General features: G+C 40.5%; 1 protein-coding gene across 2 annotated transcripts in view; it reads right to left on the minus strand.

Annotated features, from left to right (window-relative positions):
• Nucleotides 1-214: 214 nt before the first annotated feature.
• UVSSA (UV stimulated scaffold protein A) overlaps nucleotides 215-16,881 on the minus strand; it is a 156,051-nt gene continuing 139,384 nt past the window's right edge. For both annotated transcript variants that reach the window (XM_082052079.1, XM_082052078.1), the window contains exons 10-13: nucleotides 11,528-11,711; nucleotides 9,569-9,680; nucleotides 4,291-4,474; nucleotides 215-562 (exon numbers count right to left, since the gene is read on the minus strand). In XM_082052079.1, coding sequence (XP_081908205.1) covers nucleotides 469-562; nucleotides 4,291-4,474; nucleotides 9,569-9,680; nucleotides 11,528-11,711 — 574 coding nt within the window. In that variant the 3' untranslated portion in view covers nucleotides 215-468. The remainder of the gene's footprint in view (nucleotides 563-4,290; nucleotides 4,475-9,568; nucleotides 9,681-11,527; nucleotides 11,712-16,881) is intronic.

Below are 16,881 nucleotides of genomic sequence, written 5' to 3' on the forward strand. Positions count from 1 at the left end.
GCCACTGTGCTGCCTGATGTGGTGCACTCGCTAGAATAGAAGCTTGAGCAAATTACTCTGTGAATTGCCACCACTGGCAGAAAGCTAAGGCATCCTTTTTCCAAAGGTGTAAAAGTGGAGGTAAATTACAACATGCATGTTGGCAGAGGAGGTATAAATTACCTGAGTCCCTGAAGAAGGAGAAAAACCCCAAACCCAAACATTTTACCCAGAGTACATACAAGTCACAAAACATGCTGTATTTCATATACATTTCAAATAATGATGTGTTAAACACATAGCATTCTATACCACCATATCTTCGCCAAAATTAATGTTCATTATCAAATAAGTTAAAAACAATTAAAAAAATTACCTAAGTAAAAATGTACCAAGCACAATATTCTAGTGTCAATATGAAGATCTGTGATAAAGGTTTTGTGCAGTTGCACTCTTGTTAATCCTCTTTACCCTTCATTTTATTACAATTTAATTCAGTGCATAATTAAACTGGTTGGCAAACTTCTCGTGCTTTCTTTGGTCCACTCGGTTCATTGCATTCACCACCCGCTTCATAGCGCCTCTGAAAGAGAAACAAAACAAAACCAGTTATGTTGATTATACCCAATTTCAGAGGATGTTTATGAATGCTGGGGGAAAAATGAACTATGATTAATCACTATGAGATTTCTGAACACTGCACTGATGAGGCTGAACAAATTTGTCTTGTTAACTAAATTAGCTGCAGCAATACATAGAGTCTAATTCAGCAATGATTTTATTAACAGGAGTAAACAAAGTCTTTCAGTTGAATGGTTGTTCATTCCACCCTCCTAGCATTATTTCTGACAGCCAGACATACCAAGTTTGATTTTTTCAAAAGCACCTAACTGCTCTTGGGGAAAAAAAAGAACTAAAAGTCCCTAACAGGATCTAAAAACCCTAATACTCAGAAAACCAACCTGCACAATCGATAATGTTTTTTTGAGGGAAGGGTTTGCTGTTCAATTCATGTAACTACAACTCATTCAGCAACTTTCACAGGTTACTAAAATCCCATTTCATCAGCCATGGGCAGCATAAGACACTTTTACTCACACCAGCAGTATTCCCATTCCTGAGTAGCAACTATTTAATCCACAAGCACCAGAGATTGTCATGTATCTTTATGCAGAGAGATGAACTGCTGTGGAACAGTGAAGTCTTTGGAGTTTGGCATAGTTAGGACAGTGTGTCCAATATCTTATTCTTCTATGAAGTGGAATGAGATCTCTGCTGCCTCATGATGGGTGAGCACTCGAGCCTTCTGCAGCACCTGCTGTGCTTGAAGGTGGCTCTGGAGTGTTGTTCAGATTCAAAAAGGAAATAAAGGAATGAGCTTTGGAGCTTTTAAGCTTTTTAGTGCTTTGAAATCTGGTGAGGGTTTGCCCCCATGTTGCTGCTCTTATTTGCTGCCATTGTTTCCTCCCAGTAAAGATGATGCCCAGAGATGTCTCTTCTTTTGAGAGTGACTGCTCTGCCCTTGGACTGGGCAAGTGAAGACACCTGCATTTTTTCCCCCTTTGCAAACTTTTGAATGAAGATCACGCAGCTCAGTTTTTGAGGGTAAGGAAAATGATACTTAGACAGCATGAATGGGAACAGGAGATTCTAATAAAAGGCAAGGAGAGAGCAGGCCTACATAACCTTTAAGAGGTAAGGCAGAGGAATGGGTTCATGATTCCAGAGGAGTAAGAATCACAGAATATTTGGGGTTGGAAGGGTCCTCTGGAGATCACCCAGTCCAACCCACCTGCTAAAGCAGGTTCACCAGAGCAGATCGCACAGGAAGGTGTCCAGGTAGGTTTGAATGTCTCCAGAGAAGGAGACTCCACAGCCTCTCTGGGCAGCCTGTTCCAGGGCTCTGGCACCTCACAGTAAAGAAGTTTCTCCTCATGTTTAGATGGAACCTCCTGTGCTTCAGTCTGTGCCCATTGTCCCTCATGCTATCACTGGGCACCATTGAAAGGAGTCTGGTCCATCCTCTCGACACCCACCCTTGAGAGAAAAGCAGCAGCATCAGTGGAGAGAAGGCCCTGCTGTGTGTATCTGCCCTCACAGAAACCTACAGTAGCTCTTGTGTGCAGCCAAGTGCATCTTGCCTGGGGAATTTTGTTCTTCACTGGATTCTAGAGTTCCCATTTTTATTGGTTACTTCAGGTGTCTCTAGCACAAAAGCTCAGCAATCTGAGGCTGATATTTGCAGGTGTGCTCAGGTGTCACCCTGCCTCTATTTATGAAGAAGGAAGTTATTTCCTAACACATCTCCGCAACGGCCTGGACACTCTGCCACACTGGGAGCTACACCAGCTTGAGGGACTACATCCCATTTAAGAACCCGGCACTATTTGATGTCTCCTACATCAGCAATACAATTGGCGAGTTCTAGAGTGTCTTATTTCAAGTTTCGTGCTGTTAGATTCTACACTGTCACAGTCTGCAGTTATAATTTCAGAGGATGCTGCAGGCTGTGCGGTAAAATGAGGACAAGACATCTACCTGGAGTGTGCACAGGCCTGTTCCAGCATCGGGCCCCGCTCACCACTCCAGCCCCGCTGACTTCTGTTCTACCCAACTGCTCTCTGCAACAGCATTTCAAAAGCCATTTTGAAACATCTGAAAATGGAGGATGCTTCTTAATAACGCTTCTAAATGGTGGGATTAAAGATTTTCTCAGCAGCAGCCATAATGAAAACCAAGATTCTGACAAAACACCTCGGAAGAGGTACACTTTTAATAAAATTCTGCCAATAAGGTCACCAGAGTAAGGAAAATGTGGTTGTGGCTTTGCACTTCAAATGTTGCTTAATTGGTAGGAGAAAAGTGAGCCTTTAACAGTGCAGAGTGGCCTTGACACTTTCGTGTCATGTAGGTTTTACATTAGCACCACTGGATTGTGCGATACTGTAAATGAAATGAGATCCCACTTTGATGATCTGTGTGCAATTTCACTTAACTTTATTGGCAGACTAGAGCCTGGGTTTATCACCTATACATTTCAAGTAATTTGGGGTTGTTATAAGGAGCCAAGGTTATCATCTTGTTTAGTGCTGCAAAGCATGAAACCCATTAAAACATGACAGGTTTGATTCCCTATGCCTGGTACTAACACACACTCAAAACCATTAGCACAAACCTGGGCGAACCAAAACCAGCTTTTAACATTTATTTTGTTAAAGCCGATAGGAAGTTCTGATCATCAGAACTGTATGGCTCTGACTTCTAAGATCAGGTGACATGAGAATTTCAGAGAAAGCATGCTATTTCTGTACCGTAAAGCAATGTGGATTTGGCTTTGTTGTTATAACCATTGCATTAGAAAAGGGAAAATAGAGTTTAAACAAGTATTGTGCCCTGGATGATGTTCAACTCATCCAGTATATTTAGGGAATAACCCACCATTAATGATTTTGTAATAATAATTTTGATATTTGATTTGACAACTTTACACTCTTCACTTTCCTTTGACTACTTCATTTTTGACATGTGACCTCTGAAGTGCTTCAGCTGCTTCCCATTTGATAAAGGCAAGAGCAGGCATAGGCAAATTTATGTTGTGGCCACATCTAACCAAGACTAGATATCAGAAATGGTGTAAGAGTGGATATATGGAGCTGCTATATGTTCCAAAACCCGTTCAGCTTGGTTGGGGTCGGTAGGCTCCCCCTCCCACAGGAGCCAGCATCCCTGCTTTCAGGTTAACTCACGTAGGTCTCTGTAAGTCATGGACACACTTTTGATCCACACATCTAAATGCTAATGCCATCCAAACAGTTTCTTCTCGAGCTAAATGTAGATCCTTTTATTAGCTGAAGTTCTGCTCAGGACAGCCCATCTTAGGCTTTCAGAGGAAAAACTTCATTTTCACTCCATCTACACTACTATGGCGTGTCTGATGCTGTTGTGTCACTCTGAACACAACAGCTTCTTTCCAGATCCAGTACTATTTGCACACGTAAAGTAGCATCCGATTAATGAATGACCATCCAGAGAAGCTACTACAGCAATTAAAGGATTAAAAAAAATTAACAAGGATGAAAAAAAAAAAAAAAAAAATTTGGGAAATTGTGTAAGTTAGGTGAAAATCGTTCTCCAAGAAATAACCCTGGTACCTGTTCCTCTTTACCCTCCAGAGGTGTGGAAGCATTCCTGCTCTGCAGTTAGCGAAGAAAGATGTTTAGTAAGTGCATGTTAACATAAAACCAGAAGGTACCATTGAGACACAAAGGGAAACAGCAATTTAACGAGCTTTAGAGAACGTAAGCATCTTACTTATTGAAGACTTTCTTCTCAAGCCGGGAACGAGAAGTGTTCGCCTGCTGCTTCAAGTCTGTCAGATTTGGATATTTTTTCTTCTTCCCTTTCTTTTTGCCTCCTTTTTCACTATTTTTAGAGGAACCAAGATCCACTCCTGTAGCTGCTTCAACTTCCCTCATGAATTCTGGATCTTGCCACTCTGTTTAAAAGAAAAAACATGCACTTGGAAACTCCAAACCCTGGTAGGATTTGTAGTGCCTGAGGTGCAGGTTCTTGTCACCGCTGGCGAGCGCAGTCACTGCGCTCTACATCGTACACAGAAAGGAAGGGGAGGATAAAGCCCTCAGCCAAAACGACAGATCTTGATAGAAAAGCCCCGCCAGTCTGGGATTAGTATCTATTATTAGCTGCTGTAGATAAAACTGTTCTGTAGGAAGACTCAAGTCAAGTTTTTGCAGTAGCACAGCAGCAAAATTCCAAGGAAACTATTCCATGTAGGAGAGGTGACATAAACACAGTGGTTATTGAACAAAATGACAACACTGTAGCTGAGGAATTTATCTCCGGAAATAAATTCTGAATAAGCTTAAAAATAAACCTAAAAAAATGGAATATGTCAACTTTTGAGGAGAGTAGGGGTGACAACATGGTAAATTTTCTGCATCAAAGAACCATGTTTGCTTCAAAACATGAACTGGTATCTGACACCTAAAGAGAATTATTGAATAACACAACATGACCCTGTTGCCATGAGCCCAATTTGCCATCTGAAAGAGATACTATTGTAAGTATCCCACACTTCCTCAGTTTAATTATCTAAATCAAATTTCTTCTCTTGACAATAGCACAGGTATTAATTTATCTTATCGAAAACTTGTTTTATCAAAACCTTAATGCTTCAGATTCCCGTCACACACTGTAAATGGTTTCCGATCATAGATGCCACCAGAGGAAAAAGCACGAATAATTTAAACTGTAAACTCTTCAAGAAAGCTGTGGTCTTTCACCTTCAGTGTGGAGTCTTGTGTATCAGAACAAGGTAACACAGTACAAAGCAAAAATGTGGCTAGAGGATGGGTATCTTCAAGGGAAATTTAGAATAAGGGCATTGCATCATAAAGACTTTGAGCGTATGGGTTGGAAGAAGGTGTAGTAAGTACCACTTCAAAAGCAACATGGGCCAAACTCGGCATAAATGTCAGACTTCTGTGCTTTAATAACCAGTAACTGCCAGTCATTTTTCAGTTGTTTTCCAGTGTGTCAGTCAGGCTTTGTTGCCTGCAGAAATTGTAACACTAAATGTCTACTACCCTTATTTAACATCTATGCAGATAACAGAAAAAAACAAACAGTCCTAAACGACTATACAGTTTCATTTATACACCAAGATGGTCACCATGTGTGACAAATATTGGTAACCACGTTTCAGGAGGGTCAGAGGCAACGTCCCCACTCAAGAACATGGTGTTCAGGAATACCAGAGCAATTTTCCAAGGAAAGGTTCGATCTAACCTACTATGATACGCGAAAGCAAGGACTGATTAAAACCCAGCACACCAAAAAGCATGAGGAAAAGGAAGCTGTGCAAGAACGGAGCAGAAGTATAGGGGGAGAAAACAGAACACATATACTTGATAGATCATAAGACCTCACAGGCTCTTTCTATTTTTTTGAAGTGAAGGAATACCGAACAGCACAATTCAGATACAGGAACGATTAATCCAAGATTAAGGAAAACTGTCTAAACAGTTTATCTCCCAGTAATAAGAAGGCGTCACAGTTTAGGAACCCGGTGAATGGAGCAATTGTTTAAACACAACGAAAAAATGCCGGCATCCAGTAGAGATGAAACGAGCATTTGAGTAAAATGAAGGAGCAATTTAAAAGCCTTTGAGAAAAATCAATAGAATGCCAGGGAAGAGCAGCCTTTCTGAGCATTGATGGGCCCCTAAAGCTCTTCATACATTGTTACTGAGTTTAGCAGCAGGGAAAAGAAAATTACACAGTTTGCGAGGGGAGGCGGGAATCAATACTGTAGTTAGTACAGAGATGCTATTTCACATCTGAGTGGCCAGCGGCCGGTCTTCACCAGCCTGTCCTGATACCTGTTTGTTAACAAGTCACTAAGGGCTGAAAAACCAGATACTCTTCAGGGCTGACACAAAAAATAGGCACTTAATTTGCTCCTGTGTGCGAACTATTGGAAAAGGATGAACGGTGCAGATTAGCAGATTGGCGTAATCCCACCTGATTCATTGTTTTGGGACCAAAGAGCCCAAAGCACCATTTTGTGGATGTTAGCTACAGTTTAACATTTTATACTAAGTTTAAAAATGTTCCACTGCAACAATGACAGTGTTGTCAAAACACAGTCATTATCACACACACTGTGTTACTTTTACGTGATTATTTTCATCCAAGGATGAAAATGAACCTACCATCAACAGGAAGAAGATGCAGGAAGATTTTTGGTGCCATTTAACCATGCAACTGATCCCTAATTTGGATGTTTGGCATTTTTCAAGCTGTTGTCATTAGCAAATGATATTGTCAATCATAAGGCCAAAGCACTGACTGTACAGAGTGGGTCCCCACTTGTACATTTTTCATAGCAGCACCGCTCAGATTTGCTTCAAATCCTTTACAAAAAATTACACCAAAAAATCCCAAAAGAAACCCCAGCACAAACCAACTAAAGAACCTTCCCAAACCACAAACTCAAAACAAAGACCATTTTTAAAGGTTGAAGACAATATTACAAAAGAAATATAAAAATATTGAGGGAACAGGGGAAAAAAAGCAAACAAAAAGCAGTGGATGAAAGTATTTAGTGACAGCTGGTATACATATGGCTTTAGAAACCCGTTAAGGTTTTGTCCAATAAATTAAGTGCCATTGCTTGTTCGGTATCTCCGCAGACAGACGGGCTGGACCTTTGTGTGACATCTCAGCTTACCAACGGCACTCAATAACACAACGCAGCCGTGTCAACACCGGTTTGGGACTAACATCCACATCCTTGTGGGCCAGAGGTGAGAAGCCTCTAACAACACCACACTGACACTGTAATAAAAATAAATTTCATGTCTAGCCTCCAGCAATGGCAATTTCACAGGAAAAAAAAAAGGAAAAAAATCAATATTTTGCAGTGCAAGTGATTTTTATAGTGGAGTATTAGTTTCTAGTTTAAAACTAGTCCTGCAAGAACGCCTACTAGTTTAATTTGCGGGTTTTAGTTTGTTGTTAACTAAGTTGGGAAGTTGCCTTTTCAGCACAACATCCACATTCCCGGCCTGGTTTTGCTGTGACAGTCCAGCCGTGCCTGTGCTGTTGGTTGGATGCCAGTTTGAAGCATTTCACTCCACCTGGACAAGGATGTACCTGCAAACACAGCACTTGGACACGTGCAGAAGGTGTTTGTTACCTGCTGCATTTGTGTGGCGCTGGTCACGGCCACGCACAGCCAGGTAAAGGCAAATCTGTGTTTCAGGAAACTGGGTGGGTCAGTTGTATGTTTAAATGTGCATTTATTCACTACAGACCTTTTTGGATAATAGATCAATGACTGTTCTTTATGCTCTGAAGGGGTACTGTGGAAGGTTCAGTAGCCTCATTAATAATATATAACTGTGAAACTGGTGAAATACTGAGTCAGAGCTTCAGAGAGAACTAACTGACCCTTTCCTTCGTAAATGGAGGATAGTAGAAGATATCAAAATGCTACAGCCTAAGAGTAAATTTAATTAGAATGCAGAATACTTACCCAGAATAAATAGCTTAAAACAGAGAAAACCAAGACCTGCTGGAGGAAGGCAGATTAAATAAAAGCTTTGAAAACAAATCTGTCCCCTCCAATTATCCTCTGTCTTTGCTGGACGGAGCCCTCTCTCCCAGCTTGCTTCACAGTCCAGCAGATTCCAGCAGCCTCCTGGTTGCAGAACCTGGCGCTCTCTGAAAATCTGCCTCTGTCCATCACCAGTGAGGTTTAGTTGTACTACTGCAAAAAAGTTCCTGACTCCCTCGAGAAGTCTTCCTGCCTGTGTATTTGTTGCTTGTTGGCTTTCTCACTACCTGCACGCCTTACCCAGCAGTCCAGAGCTTTATCCCAGCTAAAAATGCTCAAATGATCCTGGGGAAGGATGAGCTTTCCCTCCAGAGCATTGCACACCTGACAGCAGCAGCCACAATACAAGGATAACACCATTAGTTTTGTTGCCCAGCCCCATTGCTTTAAAAATTAATCTCGAGTATTGCATAGTAAACTGCAAACAAATAGCATGGGTCTGCTTGTTCCCTTCCTCAAGCCCATCACAAACATCACAGAATGTCAGGGATTGGAAGGGACCTCAAAAGATCATCCAGTCCAATCCCCCATCACACCTGTTAGAACACTCAGACCAGTTATAATGCCAATAAAGTAAAGCCCAAGGTGGGGGCTTCCCTAGTTCAGAGTATTTTCTAGCAATGCGGCACAGAAGCACAGCACAATAAGGCCAAGAATTCTTGTAAATCAAAGCAAGTAAATAAAAATGAGCAGATATAGGAAAAACAAGTTCCCACATTGTGACAGAAAATACCCAACCAAGCCATCACTCTGCCAATATTTGTGGTAACACAGTGATCCCAATAATATTATTATATTACATAAATGATAACTGTTAGGGACGAACAAGATTAGATAACTTCTTTTTTCAGAAGCACAGGAACAGTTGCAGTCAAGCACTTCCCAGGAAAAAGGGTTAATTGTCCTTAACAAACATGCTCCTTAAGATAAAGGCTACAATTCACCTGTCTGAGAGGTGTTAGGAACATTATGGTAACTATTGGAAACAAAGAGCAAATGCAATGTTAACTTTATTCTGTGTACACATGCATCCTTATTTATTACATAAGCACGAATCACTGGAACTGACCTGAAAATGAAAATCAACGGGAATTTAAATGAGAGAACGGGGTTAGGAGCAAACCAGAAATATGATCCAGTTCTGTGGATCTCATCCCAAGCCTTTAGCAACTGAAGAATTGCTTCCCTTCCTCCATATAGCCTGTCACATAAGTTGTCCAAATGTATATCAAGATTGTCCAACTTGTAGCCAATTGTATCTATATATAGATACAATATATAGAATTATCATATGGATTGTAAATATATTGTAGATATTGTAAATATTGTATACTATATATACAAACATATTTACAATTAAAATATTATCCTTACATTTAAAGCTTATATCCCACCTCTGCCTTCTGTTTTTCCATATTTTAAATTTTAAGATGCTGTGCAGACACAAACCTGGCTGAGCCACTTGCTTCTCAAACCGCATCTTTTCTTCTCTGGCTCTGTCCTCTGCATTAAGAGGAATCCCAGCTTCATCCCGAGGAATTATCTTGCCATGGAAAGGGCACTTAGGAAAGAAAAGTAAAAAAATATATATAAAAAATATATCTCAAAATTTCTGAATGAAAATAAAATGCTTACATGTTATTCAACATTACTTAAAGCCAGACACCACAATCAAGTAACAGAACTCCGGGCTTGATCCCCAGTCCCCCTTAGAAAGCATCCGGATGCCACAAACATCATGTGTTTAATATCACAGAATCACAGAATGTCAGGGATTGGAAGGGACCTTGAAAGCTCATCCAGTCCAATCCCCCCGCTGGAGCAGGAACACCCAGATGAGGTTACACAGGAAGGTGTCCAGGTGGGCTTGAATGTCTGCAGAGAAGGAGACTCCACAACCCCCCTGGGCAGCCTGTTCCAGTGTCTGTCACCCTCACTGAGAAGTTTCTTCTCAAATTTAAATGGAACCTTTTGTGTTCCAGTTTGAATCCATTACCCCTTGTCCTATCATTGGTTGTCACTGAGAAGAGCCTGGCTCCACCGTCGTGACACTCACCCTTTATATATCTGTAAACATGAATGAGGTCACCCCTCAGTCTCCTCTTCTCCAAGCTCCAGAGCCCCAGCTCCCTCAGCCTTTCCTCACACGGGAGATGCTCCACTCCCTTCAGCATCTTTGTTGCCCTGTGCTGGACTCTCTCCAGCAGTTCCCTGTCCTGCTGGAACTGAGGGGCCCAGAACTGGACACAATATTCCAGGTGTGGTCTCAACGGGGCAGAGTAGAGGGGCAGGAGAACCTCTCTGGACCTATTAACCACCCCCCTTCTAATCCATCCCAGGATGCCATTGGCCTTCCTGGCCACAAGGGCCCAGTGCTGGCTCACAGTCATCCTGCTGTCCACCAGGACCCCCAGGTCCCTTTGCCCTACACTGCTCTCTAATAGGTCATTCCCCAATTTATACGGGAACCTGGGGTTGTTCCTGCCCAGATTCAAGACTCTACACTTTCCCTTGTTATATTTCATTAATTTTTTCCCCGCCCAACTCTCCAGCCTGTCCAGGTCTCTGATGGCAGCACAGCCTCTGGCGTGTCAGCCACTCCTCCCAGCTTGGTGTCATCAGCAAACCTGCTGATAGTGCACTCTAGTCCCTCGTCCAAATCATTGATGAATATATTGAATAATATAGGCCCCAGTACTGACCCCTGAGGCACTGCACTAGATACAGGCCAATATATTCCGAATCTCAAAGAAGTAATATCATTGTAATATGAATGTCCAATTTCAAGAGGCCAGGCAGCACAGCCTGTCAAGTCTGGAATGCTGCATCACATTCTGTTGTTCACATGGTATCTCTATCCTGTAACAATCCCATTTAAACTATTTCAGTGCATTCAGACCCTTCCAGCTCAATTAGTACAGGAAAAACAGGGATATTAGAACATACTATTCAAGCAAAGTATTTCTGCTCAATAAGGTTCATCATTTGAGGCTGTGCAGGATTTAGCTTTCATAACAACTCATTTGTAAATAAAATCTCTTTGCTCCCCAAACACCCACATTTCTAAAACCAGTTAATATCACATATGCCTCTAAATGAGGAAAACTTACTGGCAACCAACTGAACTGTTTCTGCTTTACTGTCACATACTCATGTATCACAGTAATAAATAAATACCTATGATGCATGCCAAAAATACTTGAGAGTTTTTTAAACATTTACAGCTTCCTTACCAGAAGGATGCTTCCCACATGAAGCACAGATTAACAGCAAACTTCTCCAGACACAATTTTCTTCCACTCCCTTGAGCTACATTTACAATGTGAAATAAGCTTTTATGGACCTGTTTTAACGATATTTTCTCTACATAGCACATATCCTGGAAGCTACATGTTACTTGGTGCTCACCTTAATCCGATCTTGTCTTTCACACAGACTTCCACTAGGCATTGGTGCTCGACATTTGTGTTTCACCGGTTCAAACTTGCCAGCAAATGTTATATACCTGGTTTTTAACATTTCTGTTATTTCTTTATTTTCCACCTCTTCCTCTACTTCACTGGGTGCCCAAAATCGATGCTCAGAAGTAAATCTGGGAAAACAATGAACAACAATTATTCACAAAGTTGTAAAATGGCACATAAAAATTCCCGTGTCATCCCATGGTAAACTTAGATGTAAAAGGAAGGGAAGCTTTATTAGTGAACGAGAAAAAAACAGATCTCTACCACTCTTTCTTATGACTCCTATATTACTAAGATGTTTTTAAAATATCACCAAAGCCTGTCTAAAATAAATTTCTTGTTTAACCTGCTAACCTATTACCAGTCTTAGTTCTAGTTTGTGATCTGACATTGAGTCAGTTATTCCACATCCATTTCTAGTGAACAGATTTGTAATTCTGTAGTTAATATTCTTCATAAAAAAATACTTCTATGATTAAATACAGAAGATAGATCAGGAAGGAAACATTTTGATCTTAGCTTGTCTGATTTTATTCCTGGTAGGTGTACTCCTGCCGTGGGCGTTGAAATCAGAATATGGCACAATATACTGAGAGCAAGAAAGAGAGTGAACTATCAGGCGAGTCTTCCAGAAATTCTTTCTTCCGAGTTCTCCAATACAGTGTCCAGAAGTCTAAGAAACTTCTGGTGTTTTCCTCTAGGAAATCAAGCTATAATTCATTGCAAATCTATTTTAAAATTAGAGATGTTACCTGTATTTACAGATACATATGGGCAAATATACTCATTGTTAACCTGGTGTAAGGAAGATTAGTACCAGGGCAGCAGACATGGGGAGCAGGAGAAAGGAGCAAGGACCCTTGAGTGACATAGTATTTTCAAACTTTCTCAACAGTGTTCATATAATTTCATTTTAGCCACCCTAGGCTGTCAATAGTCTATAATGAGAAACAAGCAACACCAGAGAATAATTACCCGACTCATTTTAGACGCTAATCTTAGGACACAATGACTGTCACTCTGATGGTAAATATTTGTTTCTTCTAATAATGAGAAGAAATTAGGGAGACCAGCTTAAGCTTAGATATCTAACTTTACGACATCTGAAGTGAAACAACAATCTCACTCCCAACTAAGGAAATACGAAGTTAAAGAGAAAAAGATACAGCTAAACTAAGCAAAAAAAAAAAGTTCAGCCTGCATGTCTGCTGCTTACTATTAATATTATTACTACAAGTGAAATGGAGATATCCAGATGACAGATGTCTTGATAAAGACTTAAAATTCCTAAAGGACACTTCCCACTCCCTCCCTTCCGCATGGTTTTCCACCCAGTCGCTCCCAGACTGATCTGGGAGGATCTTGTCTCGCTCATTAATAGCCCTGGGTGTCATTTCTGAGACGTCACCTTCTGCAGGGTGACGACGGGCTCCACCAATCACAGCAACCTCAGTTCAGCAAAGCACATAAACCAACACTTCAAGAATTCCTTCAGTGGGGATGTAGAGTTCTGACAAATTTTATCTAAGCAAGTTTTCACCAGACGACAAGTGAAAAACAATCTTAAAACTGAAGGAAATTCATCTGATCGTAGTAGCCTACAATATACATCGCTGCAGGTTTACTGCAACATTTGACCATTAATGTTTAAAGATATATAAAGGGTGAGTGTCAGGAGAATGGAGCCAGGCTCTTCTCGGTGACAACCAATGGTAGGACAAGGGGTAATGAGTTCAAACTGGAACACAAAAGGTTCCATTTAAATTTGAGAAGAAACTTCTCAGTGAGGGTGCCAGAGCCTGGACCAGGCTGCCCAGGGGGGTTGTGGAGTCTCCTTCTCTGCAGACATTCCAACCCGCCTGGACACCTTCCTGTGTAACCTCATCTGGGTGTTCCTGCTCCGGCGGGGGGATTGGACTGGATGAGCTTTCGAGGTCCCTTCCAATCCCTGACATTCTGTGATTCTGTGATTTAAAATTATATAAAGATAAACTAGGTTAAAAAAGGGTTTAAGCAATTCCAAAGCCATTCTACGATTTGCCAAATCAACAGAAAAATGTTCAACAAGGAGAATGCTTGTTACAGACATACGTCCTGTCCAATAATTTCCTCAACATATAGCTAGTGCCAGAAAATTTCTAACCTGCTGTAAAGTACAAGTAGCTTAATTTTGGTAAGTTAGGAGAAAAAGGCAAAAAGAGTTATAGTGGAGGCTAGTTCAACATTAAATCTAGTAACACAAATATTTTTCCACATTTTTTGGTTAAAAAAAGAAAAGTTTTCAACCACGCACTTCTGCAAAATACAGCCTAACCAAAACAGCTCTAAGAATCTTTATAACATAGCAATACTACTATAGGGAAACATTGGAATGGTACAGCATTTTAGCTTCTGAAGTTCTGTGGCAAGATTGTACAATGGATGGTAGATAAAAGAATGAAATGAATTCCTTGTTTGGTCCGTTTTAATATAATCCTGAAAATAAGACTGACTGCAGAGCGTTAATAACTTTACAAACACCAGGAGGGGAAAGCACTCCTAAAAAGACACCGTACAGGATTTCTAGCTTCATAGAATCTTTTAGTAAAATTGTAATGTCCTTTGGTGGTCTGAACTCTCTCCCCCCCCAAATTATCAAATTACAGTTACCTGAGAATGAAGAAGCATTAACAGTTGCGCCTCCCAACCTTTCCAATTAGGAAAAAGATCTGGTTAATATTTTGACTTCCCCCCCAAATAATCTGCATCCAACATACCTCAAGGAAATTAAAATAATGTTTTACTCTATATATCATTAATGAGTATTTGGAAACTGGACTTAAAATAGTCTGATTCCTACATAGATATTAATAAATATAATTACTTAATACAAGCATATAAATTATTTTCTTCCAGCATGACTTAGAGCAGGTGAGAAAAGGACAAAGTGGTGCTAAATCCCCAGGTTTTCTGCTTTCCTGCTGCTGTAATTCAAGCAATGCTTAAAAAAGGCAGAATATGAGGCATTTGAAAAAAATAACACATATGACAAGTAAAACCTTTTTGTAAGATCAAAAGGGGAACAGATAATCAACTAGAGGATCAACACCCCACTCACGCTCCTAGAAATACGAGTGTAACTGAGCTAGATAAGTAATAGAGGCTTTAATGGAAATTAAATCACCATACGTTAGGAGGAATGAAAGACAAATAATGGTTAACTGAAATCTAAAAGAAAAATGCAGCTCCTGGAGAAATGTCGCTCTCTTTCAACAAATTTATATCAACTTAGTTCCTAAGATAGTGGGAAGCTTATCAAAAGCTTCAGTAAATATAAATTCTAAAACCAGCATGGTACATAGAGAGATCCTGGAGCTAAATGAGCTCAATCAAATTTCCTAATCACATCACTGAAAGTCCTGCAGCAGCTAATTTACCCTGATCCTAAGAGTAAGGTAATTTAGCTCAATGAGCAGGGCAGAGTTTGGAAGGCCCACGCTACCCAAAACTGCTGGTTAAGCTGGCACATCAGTCTCTAAACCACCTTCAAAGGGTCGAATGGAACTTTAGGACTGTTTAAATGTAGGAGTAGTTATGTTTATACAGTCCTAAAATTCCATTCGGCCCTTTGAAGGCAACTGTGAGGCTGATGTGGCCCCCGGTGAAAAGGAGTTTGACACCCCTGCTCTACACAGTCCAACACCGTGCAGTATACCACATCAACCCCCCAAAAAAGTACTTCCACGGCTTCATAAACTCATTTTAAGAGTCCTTAAACTAGCTTAGTGAGCTGTGTGAGTGAAGGCAGAACGGTTCAGCCCAAACTTTTTGTAAAGCCCACAGTTACTGTCACCTTCTGGAAGAGGTGACGCTTCACCACTTACCAGCTAAACAAAGCTTCTTCAGAAAATCATCTTCTTGGTAGCTACATTCTCACTATCTTAATTTATCATAAATGCTGTAATTAAGTGTACTGTTAAATAGGTGAGGGGGAAAGACTTTTCCACTTCAGATTTTAAAAATTTAAATTTCATACACATTCCATACGCATTATCTGGTTGGTTTTTTGTTTGGTGGTTGTTTTGTTTTTTTCCTCCCCGCCTCCCATACATCTTATAGAGACAGTATGTGTGCATATAGAAAGGTTAAAGGACTACCTTAATTTTTCAATAAATATATTTTATTGACCCCCACACCAAGGGTCAATGCTGCTGTGTGTGCAGGGCTACTTAAATTATCTTTAGTTAGACTGGCATATCTGTGGTTATAGACTATAAGGTTCAGAAGTGTGCCCTCTATTTTATTAGAAAGCATAAAAATAAAACAGTACAGCACAAGGCAGACAGGCAATGAAATATGCTTCTGATTTCACTTATGACTTGAATAACTCATTTGCAATGTAAAATAAAGCCTTACTACCTTTTTGGTGTTATCACAGACAAATGCTTCTTAAAGCTCTGCTGAAAATCTTAACCATTTTATAGGCTGTGAAGAGCTTACATCACATCAGACAGAGCCCAAAAGCCTGGAGTGACTGTGTTAAAGCACTATTATGTGTCAAATTTCACGGGCTTTCCGTAATTTAAAACATTCAAAATTTTATACAATCCTCTTGCTGATTTCTGCAAACACCGTCTTCACCCTGCGATCATGGCTTGTTTTCTGCTGTTTGTTTTTGATAAGAAAACAAACTAAGTTAAAGTAATACTTCTGAGAATAGCAGAGTTTGATTGCAACTCAGCCGGACAGTGGTTTTTGCCTTTTCCAAACCAGGTATGGTACACAATGATACTAAAGAGTTCTGGTGGAATTAAATGAATTTTATACATAGAGGGAGGACTTTGCATCCCAACTTTCACATAGAAATAGTAGTACTAAAAAGGGGTTTTAAAAACTGACTAGAAACAAGTTTGGATGCATACCTGCCGTCTCTTCTCTGTGGCATCGCTAAAGCTTTCCCCAGCAATGCTTCATGCCCCAGAAACACAGAACCTTCCCAGACAAGAATGGAAAGTGAGAGATCCAAATTCAAATCCTGTAACTGCCACCTATTTCTTGTGTGACTGAACAAGCAGATCAATTTCCTCAGTCACCACTCTGTCAAGTCAGGAAAAATACCCCCGACACCTTCCCCAGCCTTTCTCCTACCTTGCCTGCTATTTATTTAGACAGTAAAGTCCCCAGCAGAGACCGTCTATCATGCACTTGCACCAGGGCTTTGCATAATGAGGTACCAATTTAAATTGGAGTCAGTGATGCCATGCTGCAAGTAATACAGAAACATGAAAAGAGCAGAAAAAAATGTGCTTGGAAGCATCA

The sequence above is a fragment of the Streptopelia decaocto genome, assembly GCF_964273445.1.
Source record: "Streptopelia decaocto genome assembly, chromosome: 4".
NCBI classification, from domain to species: Eukaryota; Metazoa; Chordata; class Aves; order Columbiformes; family Columbidae; genus Streptopelia; species Streptopelia decaocto.